The sequence below is a fragment of the Fistularia commersonii genome, chromosome 17, assembly GCF_037954325.1.
Source record: "Fistularia commersonii isolate RoL2024-O1a breed Wild chromosome 17, RoL_Fcom_v1.0, whole genome shotgun sequence".
NCBI lineage: Eukaryota > Metazoa > Chordata > Actinopteri > Syngnathiformes > Fistulariidae > Fistularia > Fistularia commersonii.
In genome coordinates, this window is record NC_141300.1 from 4312692 (window position 1) to 4326541 (window position 13850).

At 41.7% G+C, this 13850-nt stretch overlaps 1 protein-coding gene across 4 annotated transcripts in view; it reads right to left on the bottom strand.

Moving 5' to 3' along the window:
- Positions 1-13850, bottom strand: part of mical3a (microtubule associated monooxygenase, calponin and LIM domain containing 3a) — a 62841-nt gene that overhangs the window by 34499 nt on the left and 14492 nt on the right. The window contains exons 3-18 of one of the 4 annotated variants that reach the window (XM_086163551.1): positions 12484-12691; positions 12265-12381; positions 12068-12169; positions 11318-11473; positions 10900-11000; positions 7704-7961; positions 7448-7563; positions 7183-7309; positions 6970-7063; positions 5902-6049; positions 3559-3755; positions 3301-3419; positions 3165-3227; positions 2884-3060; positions 702-803; positions 365-448 (exon numbers count right to left, since the gene is read on the bottom strand). In XM_086163551.1, the coding sequence (XP_086019677.1) occupies positions 365-448; positions 702-803; positions 2884-3060; positions 3165-3227; positions 3301-3419; positions 3559-3755; positions 5902-6049; positions 6970-7063; positions 7183-7309; positions 7448-7563; positions 7704-7961; positions 10900-11000; positions 11318-11473; positions 12068-12169; positions 12265-12381; positions 12484-12691 (2169 nt within the window). The remainder of the gene's footprint in view (positions 1-364; positions 449-701; positions 804-2883; positions 3061-3164; positions 3228-3300; positions 3420-3558; positions 3756-5901; positions 6050-6969; positions 7064-7182; positions 7310-7447; positions 7564-7703; positions 7962-10899; positions 11001-11317; positions 11474-12067; positions 12170-12264; positions 12382-12483; positions 12692-13850) is intronic. The other 3 variants (XM_086163552.1, XM_086163553.1, XM_086163554.1) reach the window with 3 other exon arrangements.

The following is a 13850-nucleotide window of genomic DNA, read 5'->3' on the forward strand; positions in this document are numbered from 1 at the left end:
AACTAAAAACAAAGCAAGCGCATTTCAGATAAAATCATGACACACAAATAAAAAAAAATTGCATGTGTCACATTTTTTAAATATAAAAACTACTTTGCAATTAGGGCATCTGCTTTAGCTTTTTGTGACGACTCTGTCAAAATAAATGGTCAGCTTTTTCAATGGTCCTTTTGGATTTGGGTGACTTTTTTTGTCAGATGAGTAAGTAAAGGGCAATTTCACAACGATGAACACGATCCATTAGCAACACTACCAAGGATCTATTGACTATAATGCAGGTTGTCTGGTTTGGCAAGGCTATTTTCTTCCAATGTTTAGGGGAGGAGAAGAGCTAAACTAGCAGGTGAATCTCAGCTAGTCGTACCTGCTCCCCCCGACTGGGCAGCGTCTGACACTTGAGCTTTTCTTTATAGCGAATGCTCAGCTGCTCCTGCTGCTGAGTGCGCCTCTGGACAGGGACAGGAAAAGCAAGGAGACGACCATGACGGCACCGCCCTCTCTTGTCTCACACACACAAACACACACACACTCACACACTTAAATAACGCAGCAATCTGCATTCAGAAGACATGGCTCACACAAGCACCAAGTTAACACTATGCAGTTTTTCCCCAATCAGATACACCAGAGACACGGTTAGTAGGTCAGTCTAGGGGTGAGTCTCTACGGGAGCTTCAGGTGGACGCGGGTCCACACTTTACCTTCCTCCAAGCGGGGACAGGTGCCAGACACACTGGATCCTTCACAAGGATTTGGGGAGAAGTAGGGTGCAAGAGACAGTCCAGATTGGGAAGAGAGTCCCCCTTTTTGCAGTCGGGCAAAGTCGACAGACACCAGCCAGTGACAATGCAAACAACCATGCAATGCGTCATGAAACCGTCCATGAGTAGAGGTGGAGATGTTCAGAGAGAGAAAGATATATAGAGAGAAAAGCAGAAAAAAAATGAAATGTGTGAATGGGCTGGAGTTGACAGCAGTTGATAAGAATTTCTGCTACTACTGGCAAAATTACCTTCTTTAGAGGATCAAGCACATTTCTAGATAGCGCTTTAATGTTCCGAAACAAATGTCGTGTGGAATGGAAATCAGTAAAGAAGCAACAAAAGAAAAAACGTTTTCCAGTGCAAACAGCAAGTCTGCTATGCAACTCTTTTTATGGAAAGTGTAAAAGGACTGTATTATTCTCATAATTGTAATACTCATTATAATCATCATAATGAATTACTTCCTGATCGTAATTACAAGAGACAAAATTAACTATTCATTAAACACCAATATGGGACCTTATAATTTACATTAGATTCCAACCCCTAAAAGTGTAACATCTAATGCTACAAAAAGATGCTACAAGTGCTCCTCTTCTACAACGGCAAATTATCTCTTCATATGCAGTGTGAGCATATTGTAAAGGAAAACAGATGTTTGTTTTTTTGTTTTTTCGACACTTGATATGTTTACGGTTCACACTCCATAAGATGAGAAAAAAAAAAAAAAATCACATTCTGCATATTCTGCCAACAATTTAGGATCATTCTTACCAAGTTGCTGTATTTACAAATGTTTATTTTCAGGCTAACTTGGGTTTATCTGGATTGTGCGATACGGTGAATTTGTAATTAGCGGCTAGCAGAGCAAAATAGGCAGTTTGTTGGAGGATTTCTTTTTATTATACTTTACTAATCCCTTGCTGGAAATTCCTCCTCCAGATTTCACTCATCATGGATGAACCGTGAGCAGTTGGCTGCCATCTAGCGGCGCCAGGGGATTGGTGAGGGGTTCAGCGTCTTGCTCAACACACAAGCAGGGAACCGAACCAGAAATTTTGGGTTCCATGTACAATCGCTCCAGCGCCATGCCGCCCCTTACAAAAGAATATCTACGAGACCTGTTGTTAAACCAATTGCTTGAAATCAAGTTAAGTTGGAAAAGGAGAAAAAATTCTATCGTTTCAGCATCCTGTTTTCAAAACATGTGAGGTAAAAAAGGCCCATTTGCCAGGGAAGGAAGGGCTGTTGCACTGTATGCATCCTTCTTTGTATGTTCAAGTATGAATGGAATCATCATAAATTTCCATAAATTACGTTACCGAGCCATTTGCGTATTTTCACAACAGTCTGTCTACTTGTGGATAGTCACTGCAAGAGATAGTTTGAAATGATTTTTCTCTGCTTAAAACATACCTACACCGGAGGTTGGGGAGAGTTTAGCAGCTTAAACTGGACCGTGAATCCATTTTCAGATAAATCACTAGATAATGGGGACAACTCACGAGTTCTCTTTGCAGCGAGCAGACGAGCATTTGCTGCCACGCGCATCCTTGTTGCTTAGTGAAAGCAACAGAGAGAAAAACTGGGCTTTGTCTCCACGGTGCAAATGTGAGCAATAGACGTAGTTTCCCCAAGGGGATGGCTGAAGCCGCTAGCTTACCATTTTGTGCTGCAGGGCCGCACTGAAATGCTGTGTTTGTGTGTTTGTGGCTAGCCGAGCAAGAACGTTGGGTACTGTTTAGCTGGGCTTTTGGATGGGATTTTGAGGAAAAAAAAAACACTTAAGAGGCAGCTTGAGAAAGAGAGGAGTCGAGACGTATTCGCGTTTCCTTTCTCTCCATTAATGATACGGTCCGCTTTTTTAGACCACTGCCATCCTGCTGCTTTGTCATCAACAAAAAAACAACGCTCAGCCCAACTGACATCTGGGGGCTGAAGTCGCCTTTGTGAATGATGTAGTGTTATCAGAATCATACTCGCCTCTTGACTGCAATGGCTGTATCTCATCATGAGACAACAGAACCCGAGGCTAAGAGTTCAGCTAATAATTCTTTATATTGTTTCTCAATGAAACAACATCATGCCCCAAAATTCTAAGCCTCTTCGTCCTTCATACCTGTCTTTTGAGTCCCGTGGGTTGTGCCGGAGCATTCTCCTCAAACTTAGCGAGCAGCTGGGTGGCCATGACCTTGACTTTGTTGTTGTTCCCCGCTGCGGCAGAATCCATCTTTCTCTCTGACAAGATAGCTGCGACAGAGGGCCGGTCATCACGGCTAGCCTTGGACAACTCCTCCTGAAGTAATTAAAAACAAATAAAATCAATCACTTGCAGCTCGAGAGATCACTTGGTATCAATTGGTGGTTCTGCCTGAACGTCACGCGGTCACGAGTACTCACCTCTTCAGACTGGCTTGTTTTCCGTCTCTTCCCCAAACCATCCACATCCTTCTCCTTTTTGTCCTGCTGATGAAATGTCATGAGTTACCGACAAGAATGACATGTGCTGTATTTGAACTTTCACTGAGAATCTGACCTTGGGATTACGTTTCCTAGAGATCGCAATGCTTTGACCGAGCTTGCTGAGGAAAGAGATGGGAGATTTGGTGCTGGCTATAAGCACCGCCTTCTCTTCGGGGCTTAAGTTGTGATTATCTGCACAAAAATTCATAAAATGAAAACCTGCGAATTAGTGTGTGCTCATAATTGATTACAACAATGTTATTGATGAAACATCTGGTTAAAATCGCACATCTCAGTTTATTATGAAATGAACAACGTGTCCATTTCTCACCTCCAGGTGGCACTGTGTCTTTAAACATCTCATAGAACTGGCTGAGGTACATGACCATAGAAAGCTTGTCTGGCTCCACCACAGAGGACATCTCCTTGCCAGTCATGCAGGGTGAAATGCCAAATTCCCTCTCTGCCACGTCGAAGCCTAGCTGGTTGTTCTTCTCCTGGTCTCTCTCGTCCAAAGAGTCAAAGTCACTGAGGGCGGCGGGGGGCGGGAGGGGAAAAAGTTATCGTCTGCTCCTGCTGATGTTCATGACCATGTTTGTTTGGATGCCTTGAAAATATGCTGAGAAGTATTTTTAAGAGTACATTTAAGGATATAAAAGCTTCCCCGCCAGAATAGTGAGCATCCCTGAAGTCAAATATAACTTGCAAAGCAAAATATTTTGATTACCCAGGGGTCCCAAACAAGTATATTTTTTGTGGTTGATGCAGATTCTAGGTAATCAACATGGACATTATAATTAGATAAACGTTCTCAAGAAAGTACTCAGAAGCAACAGCGGTTTCTGCTACCAAAGATAGTCTATAATGGTAGTACACACACACAGTGTAATAAGGTCAATATTCAATATTCAAATAACTACACTACACATAAAGACACCCCCAAGCAACATACGAATAAATACATGAGCTGTACTGATCATGAGGAATATAAATATAATATAATACATACAATACATATACACATTCCAGTTCAAACAACAAACACACACACACCATCATTTATTTGAATTCTATAAGTATATATATTTATTCATCTATATCTAGGTAACTATGTATGATTTTTAAAGCTTACGTTTTGTATCTTAATACTAAAATAATTTAGAAGAAACACAGAGACAACTATGGCAACTATATTTTCAGGCACATGTTATCATCACAGGTTTTTGTGTCAAAGAAGTAAGGTTAAGACCTCACTGATATCAAAATAACAGCCATTTGTTTCACCTTCCGATGGTTGAAGGCTTTACAGTAAATGTCATTAAACTATAAGCTGAAAATACCATTAGGGTTTCTTGTCAGTCCTTTTAAAAGCATTAGCATGAGAACATCACATCAGGCGCAGAACAGACCCTCTATTGCATCCTTTTAAACAATCCATTTAGTGCATGTGAACAAGAGGACAGTGTTTTCCCATGCTTTCGCCGCGTACCCACCCCCAACACTCAAGCAACAAAAACAACTGTTACACCCCTTGGTAAAGGTCACGGCCAAGACACCAATAAGCTGCAATTACAATCGCCACGATCCCTCAAGAGATTGAACAGTCCATTAGCCAATTCAGGTGGAGAGTGTGGGATTTGGCATGTGGGTGGCAGTGTGTAGCTGTGTAGGTGTGTGAGTGGGCATTAAACATAAGGGACACTAGAAGACAAATGATGTGCGTAAAGAGTTTAATCTTTATCGGTCATTATTGTCATCCCTGATGTTGTTGTTGTCTACTGATTTGTTGTCTATTTATTTGTGTATTTTTTTGTTGTTTTATTTTGTTTTTTTGTCTTGTTATCGCCTGTCTTCTGCCTTTCTATTTATACTCATATTTATATTCATATTTATTTACTTCTTTTGACATTATAACTGCTACGCTGATGTGACAAAGGAATTTCCTTTATGTGGATCAATAAAGTTTGTCTTATCTTAAAATGAAAAAAATCCATATGTGGTACATTCTCTTCTCAGGGAAAGAAATGAGTAAAACTTATGCTTAAAATGGTGTCATTCCAATTAAATATGTCATTTGTTGCTTGATCATACAATTTTGTGCCAATCAGTGCAGCTGGAAAGCCAAAATGGACTTACACCAGCAACGGCATAACAAAAGCTTATCACAAGTGACACTAGTTTGACACTAATTAAAAAAAAAAAAAACTAAAAGGCAAAACTCCATCAGCATTTAAATTCCAGTGTTGTCATGGTTAAAAAAAAATCCCTTGGCAGTGGCATTTTTTTAATAGAGTGTTATTTCGTTCGGAGCAAGATAAATCAGCGGAGGTAGCTCAGGTGCTATCACTGTAACTAATAGACCACTGATGGAACCCGATAGTGTGGCTAAAGGATGAGAAGATATACGCATTTAAAAGTAGGCTGAAAAATATGTTCGAGTGTTTTTTAATCAAATAGCTGTTGAAGTTTTCTCTTTGTGGTTCTTAATCACACTTGGCAAAAAAAATATATTCTCCCTCTGGCAAGAATTGTACTTATTATAAACAGGTGCTGGGCTTAAGACCGCAGCTAAACAGGGTGTGACAAAAATTCAAATTGAGCAGAAACTGCCTTGAACTCACAGTTTTCATTTGCTCTTACTGCTTTGTGTGTCATGGATGTGCCGGTTACTCACATGAGATCCGGCCTGTATCTATGAATAAGAGCACAAAGGGCCAGGCCGCTCTTCCAAGACATTGTGAGATCTCTCACGTTAACATTCCTGTATCCTTCTGTCTGCCTCTGGCACCAGTTGAGAAGTTTGCTGGATCGGGCTATTGATTCTGGAATGGAGGGAGGAGAGAATTAAAGGCTGAACGATGCAGGGTGGTGTGAATACAGTCACCGTTTAACACGGAAGATAACGTTCTCTCTGGGAAATGTCATGGACTGCTAAGAAAAGGCCGAATTATAATCCGTGTGATCTGTGTTAATCCCACTTTAACCCAGCAAAAACTTTTTAAACCACATGGTTTAAAAGTTTAACCTACGCACGGAAGCAAGGGATGCAAAACAGAAGTGAGGAGAAGATGCAGAATTCACAAGAAAACAGTCAAACCCCCACAGGTCAGGTTTTAAAAAAATACTTCTGTTAGTGAACTGAAAAATAATATCCCTCATCAAATGCTTAAGAGCTCCCTGACAGGCCGAATCACACATAAGGACTTGGTTTTACCTTGTAACCGCTTGTCAAGTATGCATGTCTAAAGTGTAAATAGTAGATTGTTATAGTTCAGTAATAGAGACTGCAGATAAATCCTGACACCAATTCAAAATAAGGGTTTAGAAATATGCTCTTAAATGATGTACATTTTCATATATACATATTTGTAACTTGGATGTTTTATTATCAAAAATTGTGAAACACAGTGTCTATATTCAAATACAAATCACTGTCTGTTAAAACAGTGATGTTTCCTACTTTCAGTTTTTTACATTACTTTGCGCAATTTGTAAATAAAAATTTGTAAAAGAAAGACAAATGCCTTTCAGAAACCTTTAACCAAATGCAGAACTTAACCGCATTCTGGTGAATTGTTTATGCATTTGTGTGGAATACTTCACACGCCATTCTGCACAAGTATGTTGAAAATGTGACATAGCAACATTGAGCGAGGTGCCAATGAATATGGCAGTGTTGGTTTACCCAGCCCTGGTGGCTCGAAGGTGTTTACGGTCACAGAAGCCTGTGAAAAATGCATACCGTTCCTGGCCAGCTTGGGTGTAGATGAGTTGATCACATTCTCAATTTCCATTCGCATTTCCCTGGTCTCACCCGTGTCAACGAGGTGCCGCACCTGTAATATTGATGTTATTACTGTACAATAATCGTTGACAAATGGATATGTAAACGGAAAAAAAATAGATTTTGAAAAAGCGATTCCATTCAAATTACAGCTGACAAAAAAAGACTCACCTGACTGGGTTTGAGGAAGTTAAGGCTAATGTTGGGGTAGCGTGTGGTGGGGTCCACACTGTACTGAGTGAAATTCTTGCTTACATTCTCAGGGGTTGTTTGCGGCAATAGGCGATATATACTCTCCCTATGCAATTCAGAATAAAAGTCTTAGCATACAGTAGAGCATGTGTTATGAGGACATACGCAATGTGTTGGAAAGTGTGTGGAATAACGGAGGAAGACGGCACCGGGTTTGCGTTTGTCACTGTTTCCACTTGCTCACCTCTCAGCCAGCACCTCGAGGGATGTTTTTCCTTGAGACCAGCTCTTCACCATCCAGCCGGAGTCCATGGCTGCCAAGAAACCTCGGGCGATTCCCGTGCCCATGGGCCAGAAAGGCTGGAGATAGCAACGTATTGGACAACCAAATACGGAAGGGGGCAGAACCAAGGGGAAAAACAAAAATTTGAAGGGGACCCTCGTATTTTTGACATTTTGAGTCACCCGCACATGTATGATCTTTGGGTTGTTTCTCTCACCTCCAACAAGCTGTCCCCCACCAGCGCCACCAGCAGCTTGTGGCCGTTGCGCTGACGCACCATTGCGGCGTTCTCTGATGCATACATGCAGGTGAAGTCAAACATGGCAACGTCGGGCTGCCCGTAGTGGTTGATGGCAAAGTCGAGCGTGGGAAGCTGATGGTTGGTGGAGAAATCCGCGGCCTCGCGGGCGTAAGACAAGAGGGCCACCTGGTCCACGTTAGCCCTGGACAACAGCAGCTCTGTGTCGGCATAGTCCTACAAAGGACATGGAGGATTAGAAGTATGACAAACAGTAACAGCCCATCAAACGTAGAGCTTACGACTTTGACAAGTTTTAGCGTGACATTCATCAAACTTTAAAAATCCATTATCCCACATAGTGCCGGGAGCGTAAGTGCTTTTTGGAAGGTGCCACATAGTTGAGGGTGGAGATGCTGCTAAGATGCATTGTATCAAAATGATATTCATCTGCGTTTCAGTCAGCTCTATTCAATCTCCCAAAGAGCTGGGATAAGCTTTTCTATTGAAGTCAGTGTAATAAATGCAAATTAATGGGCAATATGTTCCCAATAAAACTTTGTAAAAAAATCAGTGTCACCAACTAACACAGCAACTACGTCAGAAAAGCTTTTTTTGACCCTAGAAAGCATCGGTTTCTCAAATTCTTGTGGGTGTAAAACATAGCTAAGTACATTAGTTAGTTAATTATTAATAAAGCATTGATCTGGAGAAAGCAACAAATGAAAGCATGTCGAGTGAATTAGTAAAACTCAATAAGCAAGTGTGTAATGCAGTTAGGAAAATTACGAGAAGGATTTTCACCAGCCTATCAATTTTAAGCATGTTTCTTTTAATGGCATATGAAAATGTTATAACTGAACCATAACTTTTTGTTTCTATTGCCATGTATTAATACATACTAATAGCAATCTTATAAGGCTTTACTGTGAGATAGCAGGCATTTACTATACGAACTATGTTATAGCATTATTGCTACGGCAGCTACACTAATCTTTCCATGCTATGAATGACAGCATAGACCTTCCTATCTCAAATTGCACAAATATAACAGACGACATTTAAAGAAAAATTCAAATAGATTATCTGACGTAATTTGAGATTTACCACAACTTTCTATAGGTTTTAAAATCCCAAAATCCTAACTACAGAGAGCCCTCAATTACATGCAGGAATTTAACAGTTAAATTTAATTTATTATGCTATGCATCCGGCGGTCAGGATCACGGGAAAATTCCAGCCTATCCCATCTGTCATTAGGCAAGAGGTGGGTTCACCCTGACTGGTCACCTCTCAATCACAGGGCCACATTCAACACTTCACTCTTATTCACATGTCTGGGCAAATAAGGGTCTCCAATGAACCTGACCGCATGTTTTTTTTAGAAGGAAACCAGGAAACCCACCCAAACATGGGCGAAATATACAAACTCCACATAGAAAGGCCGATCAAACCAGGGACCATCTCCCTGTGAGGCGGAAGCACTAACCACTGTGCCACCGTGCCAGCGTAGTTAAATGTTAAACCTGTTTTTCCATGCCATCGCAATTAAAATTGTCTTTCACCTTGGCACGAGATGAAATGACCCATATCGTGTGACTCAACGGCACATGAAAGAGAAGAATGAAACACTGGATGGGAAATATTGGAGTAAGATATCATTTTTCAAGAAATGTACTCACTGATCATATTACTTTAGTAGAGTAGCAACTAAGCAAATGCAATAAAGGGGCTTATCAGATTTGATCATACCAATTGTATTTGGAGGCAGTGACTCGATTTGACGAGCCATTTAAAACTGCTCCTTGGACAACAGGGGCCCAAAGTGCTTGCAGTATAATAAAGCGTGCTGTCCGCAAGACTTTCCGACGTGTAGCATCAAATCACTGCATGCTTTCAAAGTGACATGTTTTCATAAAGGGTGGTGGGAAGCGCATTCCTCCAACTCTCGACTCCTAGGGTTGCCTAATGCCGGTCTCGTAGTGTCTGAGAAGGGAAAGGAACAAGAGTCGTGTAGGATATCTTGTTTTCTGTTTTGGCCCAAGCCTCCTGCCACCCATTTCTTCAGAGCAGAGTTGCATGAACAAACAATACCGGGGTTTCACAGACTAAAATCTTTAAAACGACAAACACAGCCGGAGCACGGAGAAAGAGGCTGGTTAAAAAATCCTGGCGATGACTCCGATGTGGCAGGCAGTCTATATCTGATAGCGGCATGGATTAACATGAAGAAAGCAATAAGTAGGGAGATTAAGAGGTGTGCAATTATGGTCACAGAAGAAAACAATGCTTTTCACTCATTCAGACATTCTTTACTTAAATTTTGAATCATGCCTTGGGTTTGTTGGGCTGATGGTTATACAGAAGTTATTTTTAACCAAGGTAAATTGTAGGATTCAAAGTCTATGTTACTGAAGTATTTGCTGACACAATGCATGCATATGTAGGAATGGTTCCAGGGTTCTCTCTCCGTCACACACAGCACTATGTGGGTTTTGAGTGTGAGCATGCATTAGGGTTGGTTGTATTGAAAAACGTGCTCCCTGTTTTGAAAGGATCTACCGAAACTGCTGTGGATCACAAAACCAGGGATACGCCTTTGCAGTGATGCCAAACGGCTAAATTCATCCAAGACTTATTGGAGATGCTTTAAAGCAGTTTGTAGTCAAAAACCCAGTTAAAAAACAATGACACGCCTCCAGCAAAATAAAAAGAATAAATCATTTATTAATGCCCATGGGGAATTCGTTCTCTGCAATGGACCCTTCATAGAAGAACCATGAGCAGAAGGGTGCCATCCACCAGCACCAAGGGAGCAGTAAGAGATTTAGTGCCTTGCTCAACAACACGTTGAGGAGACGGGAATCGAACCAGGAATTTTCAGTTCCAAAGCCGCCACCCCCAACTTTTTGCCAAAAACAAGATAGGGAAATGAATGCATAATAGCTGCGACGCAAAATCAGAAAACTAAGCAGACAGTGTGTTGGCTTGGTTAGACCATTAGTCTGATAGTGTGTACAAAGAAAGGGAATAAAGAAATCAAAAGAAAGAATCAGTGATACAAAGAGTTTCAGTGTTGTCAGTCTGTTCATGCATGTCGCCTTTATTTCTGTGAGGCCGAAAGAGATTCAAAAATTCTGGCTCGTAACGGGCGTTCACGGCTTTGATCGCTCACATGCAGAATGACTCCTTTCTCCAGCAGGCTCTGCTTTTTGGCAGTCATCACAAAGTAGTGCGTGTCGTCCTTGTAGTAGACAATGTTTTCCAGGTCAATACCTAGGAAGACCAAAACAGACATGTATTGTTACAATCCATACTTCCTCGCTGACGCAGTTGGGTTTATGTCGTCATTAGAGGACAAGAGCGACAGTTGTGAGACTCCACGTCATCGGGCGTCACGTTTTCAGCAACTTAGATGAGGTTAGCGTCAAACTAAATGTTGTGCATTGTAATTGGACAACAAATTAAGAGAACCAGGGTAAAGGCGCAAGTTTGACTTCTTGCGATGACCTGCACCGGTTTTGTCCCTGAGTGTTCCACTCTACAGCGAGCTCGAGAAAAGATGATACTTTTTCTTTTAACATTTAACAGACCTGTTGCTTCTCTGAGGTCTTGAAAGAACTTCTGGTTGAAGATAAAGGCCACCCCGCTGATTTCTTCGACTTTTGCCTCTGCCGTTGTGTTCCTGTTGATGAAGTTCGCCGTGATGGCGATTGCTAGCTTGCCACGAAACTCCTTTCGTCGGAACCCTGGAGAGGATGAGGAGGGCAAGCAAGGGAAAACGGGGTCAAGATTCAGATAGATAGCATGACACTGTTAATCCATGATATTTTCACCTGTTTTCATGTTCCTTAATACACTTTTTTGTAGCCACCCTCTAGATATTTTTTTTTACAACAGCTGACAGCTCCTCAAAACATAAAGAGCTTTTCAAACTGCATTCCCTCTGCATCCCAGATGGAGCCTGCTGACTCCTTCATGATATTCAGCAGTCAGAGGTACAAAGAGGGGTCAGCGTACTCTGCTGGGGTCTCCACAGCCGGTCTGGCTGCGTCTCGAGAAAACAGGCAATCAATTCAAATAATTCTGTCGTGCTCTGCCTGTACTGCCTTGGAGATAATCTTTGAATTTAGGTACCAGACACAAACACACTTAGCTGTGTACAAGCACTCCATTCTCCAAGAACGGAGTGAGGTCATGCACCCGACCACCGCAGCAAACAAGTGAAGTCATAACTGTTCCGACCGAATGCCCGGATCCACGGACAACAAACTGCACCAATCCTGCATGCATTGTTAGCCAAGGAGGAACTGCATTACTAATGTTTATATCCCCAGCCTTGCCTGGCAGCGTGTTCCTCCTTCCATCTGCTCCAATGATGACATCAAACTCCAGCTCGTTGGCAGGGTGTGTCTTTGGGTGGACCTCAGCTCTCCAGCCGATCCCTACAAAACACAGATTGAGTAACCAGACAGAACTGTGTCAACAGAGGCAGCTCAGACCCAGAGACGGTGTCGGCCTCTGCCGCAGTTCCACTCACTTTCAGTCTCCTGGTCTTCTGGAGGCTCAATGAGACCCTTGAACTCCACGTTGACGTGGATTTCAATGCCCAGCAGGAGAGCCACTTTGAGCAGCATGAGCTGAAGTTGACGAATACCTATGTAGTGGAGGCCAGTAAAAAAAAGTTAGCAAACTACATTATGAATGTTATACAAGACATCAATTCTTACATAATTGAAGAGTTATTATGTCCACCCACTGATATGATCAATAGCACCAGCACAGAATTTTCCATAGAACTTCTTGGCCCCGAGGCCCCTGAGGTCCTGGATGGTGAATGGCCAGAGGTGCAGCACATTGTTCCTGGAAAAGGCATCCCTCTTCTCCAACAGCACGACTTTGGCCCCCAAGAAGGCAAGTTCAATGGCCGTACGCAAGCCACACGGACCCGCGCCGATGATCAGACACTGGCCACAGAGGGGTACACAGAGATGCTCACGGAACAAGATTTACGGATATCTCGAAGCATATTTCTTCACAGTTCTCAACAACCGTGACGGTTTTCTCAGTAAATTTGAAGTGTCATAGATTACATCATCACACTGCCGTTGCAATATCCCTCAATGTTAACATAACAAATTCTTCCAGTCGCATTGTGAAATTTAAAAAGGCAAAGACTTCGTTCTTGGTCTTGTTTCTCACTTTCCTGCTTTCCCGCGCCTGCAGGTTATGGATCATTCTCAGAGGTGTGCTGTTGCACACACATTTCCCGTCTCTCTCATCACAAATCTGGTGTATGCAAAACTCCCTGCTTCCGAGTGTTCAGGGCCTCATGATTCCTTATACAGGAAAACCACAATTTGACTCTTGCCTATTTACCCAAGCCATGCCTGCGATGCTCGCCCTGTTCTCCTGGGCAACGCCCACTTCTCCTCTTACCTCAGCTAACCTAAAACATGGGCCCAGCATGCTTATCCTGACACAAAGCTATAGAAATCAAAAAGCAGTAAGGAAAGCTACGAGGCAAATTTCTATATGGCAACATAATATATCAAACAAATTAATTCAAGCAAGGATAACTAAAGTTAAACTAAGAGGACTTTGAGGAAGAATTCCCAAACTATTTTATGAATTAAGCCACCAAAAGATACACTACATTAGACAACATTACCTAACTTACGTGGAACAAAGAAGATTTGCACTACTTGATAAGGAGAGCATATACTCAGTTTACATAAATATGTGTAAAGTGAGAGAAATCTAAATTTCAGAGAAACGTCATCATCCAATCATAATCTAATGAGCAAACAATTGTAAACTTGCCAGAAGGTAACTTTATAATAATCTAACAGAATAGATGAACAAACTTTTGCTATGATAAGACATCATCGTTTTTTCATCGTTTTTTTTTTTTTTTTTTTTTTTTTATCCCAATAGTAACCAGGCCATGTAATTTGTAAGAAACACAATATCCAATTCAGACGGTTTACTTTTCTTGGTGTTTGACTTCGTTAAAGGAGCCAGATCTTTTAAAATACCTCAATTCGGCACATATTCACCTCATATTCAGCACATATTCACGCAGGATATATGCATATTCACGCATATCCAGCACAACCCTGCCTA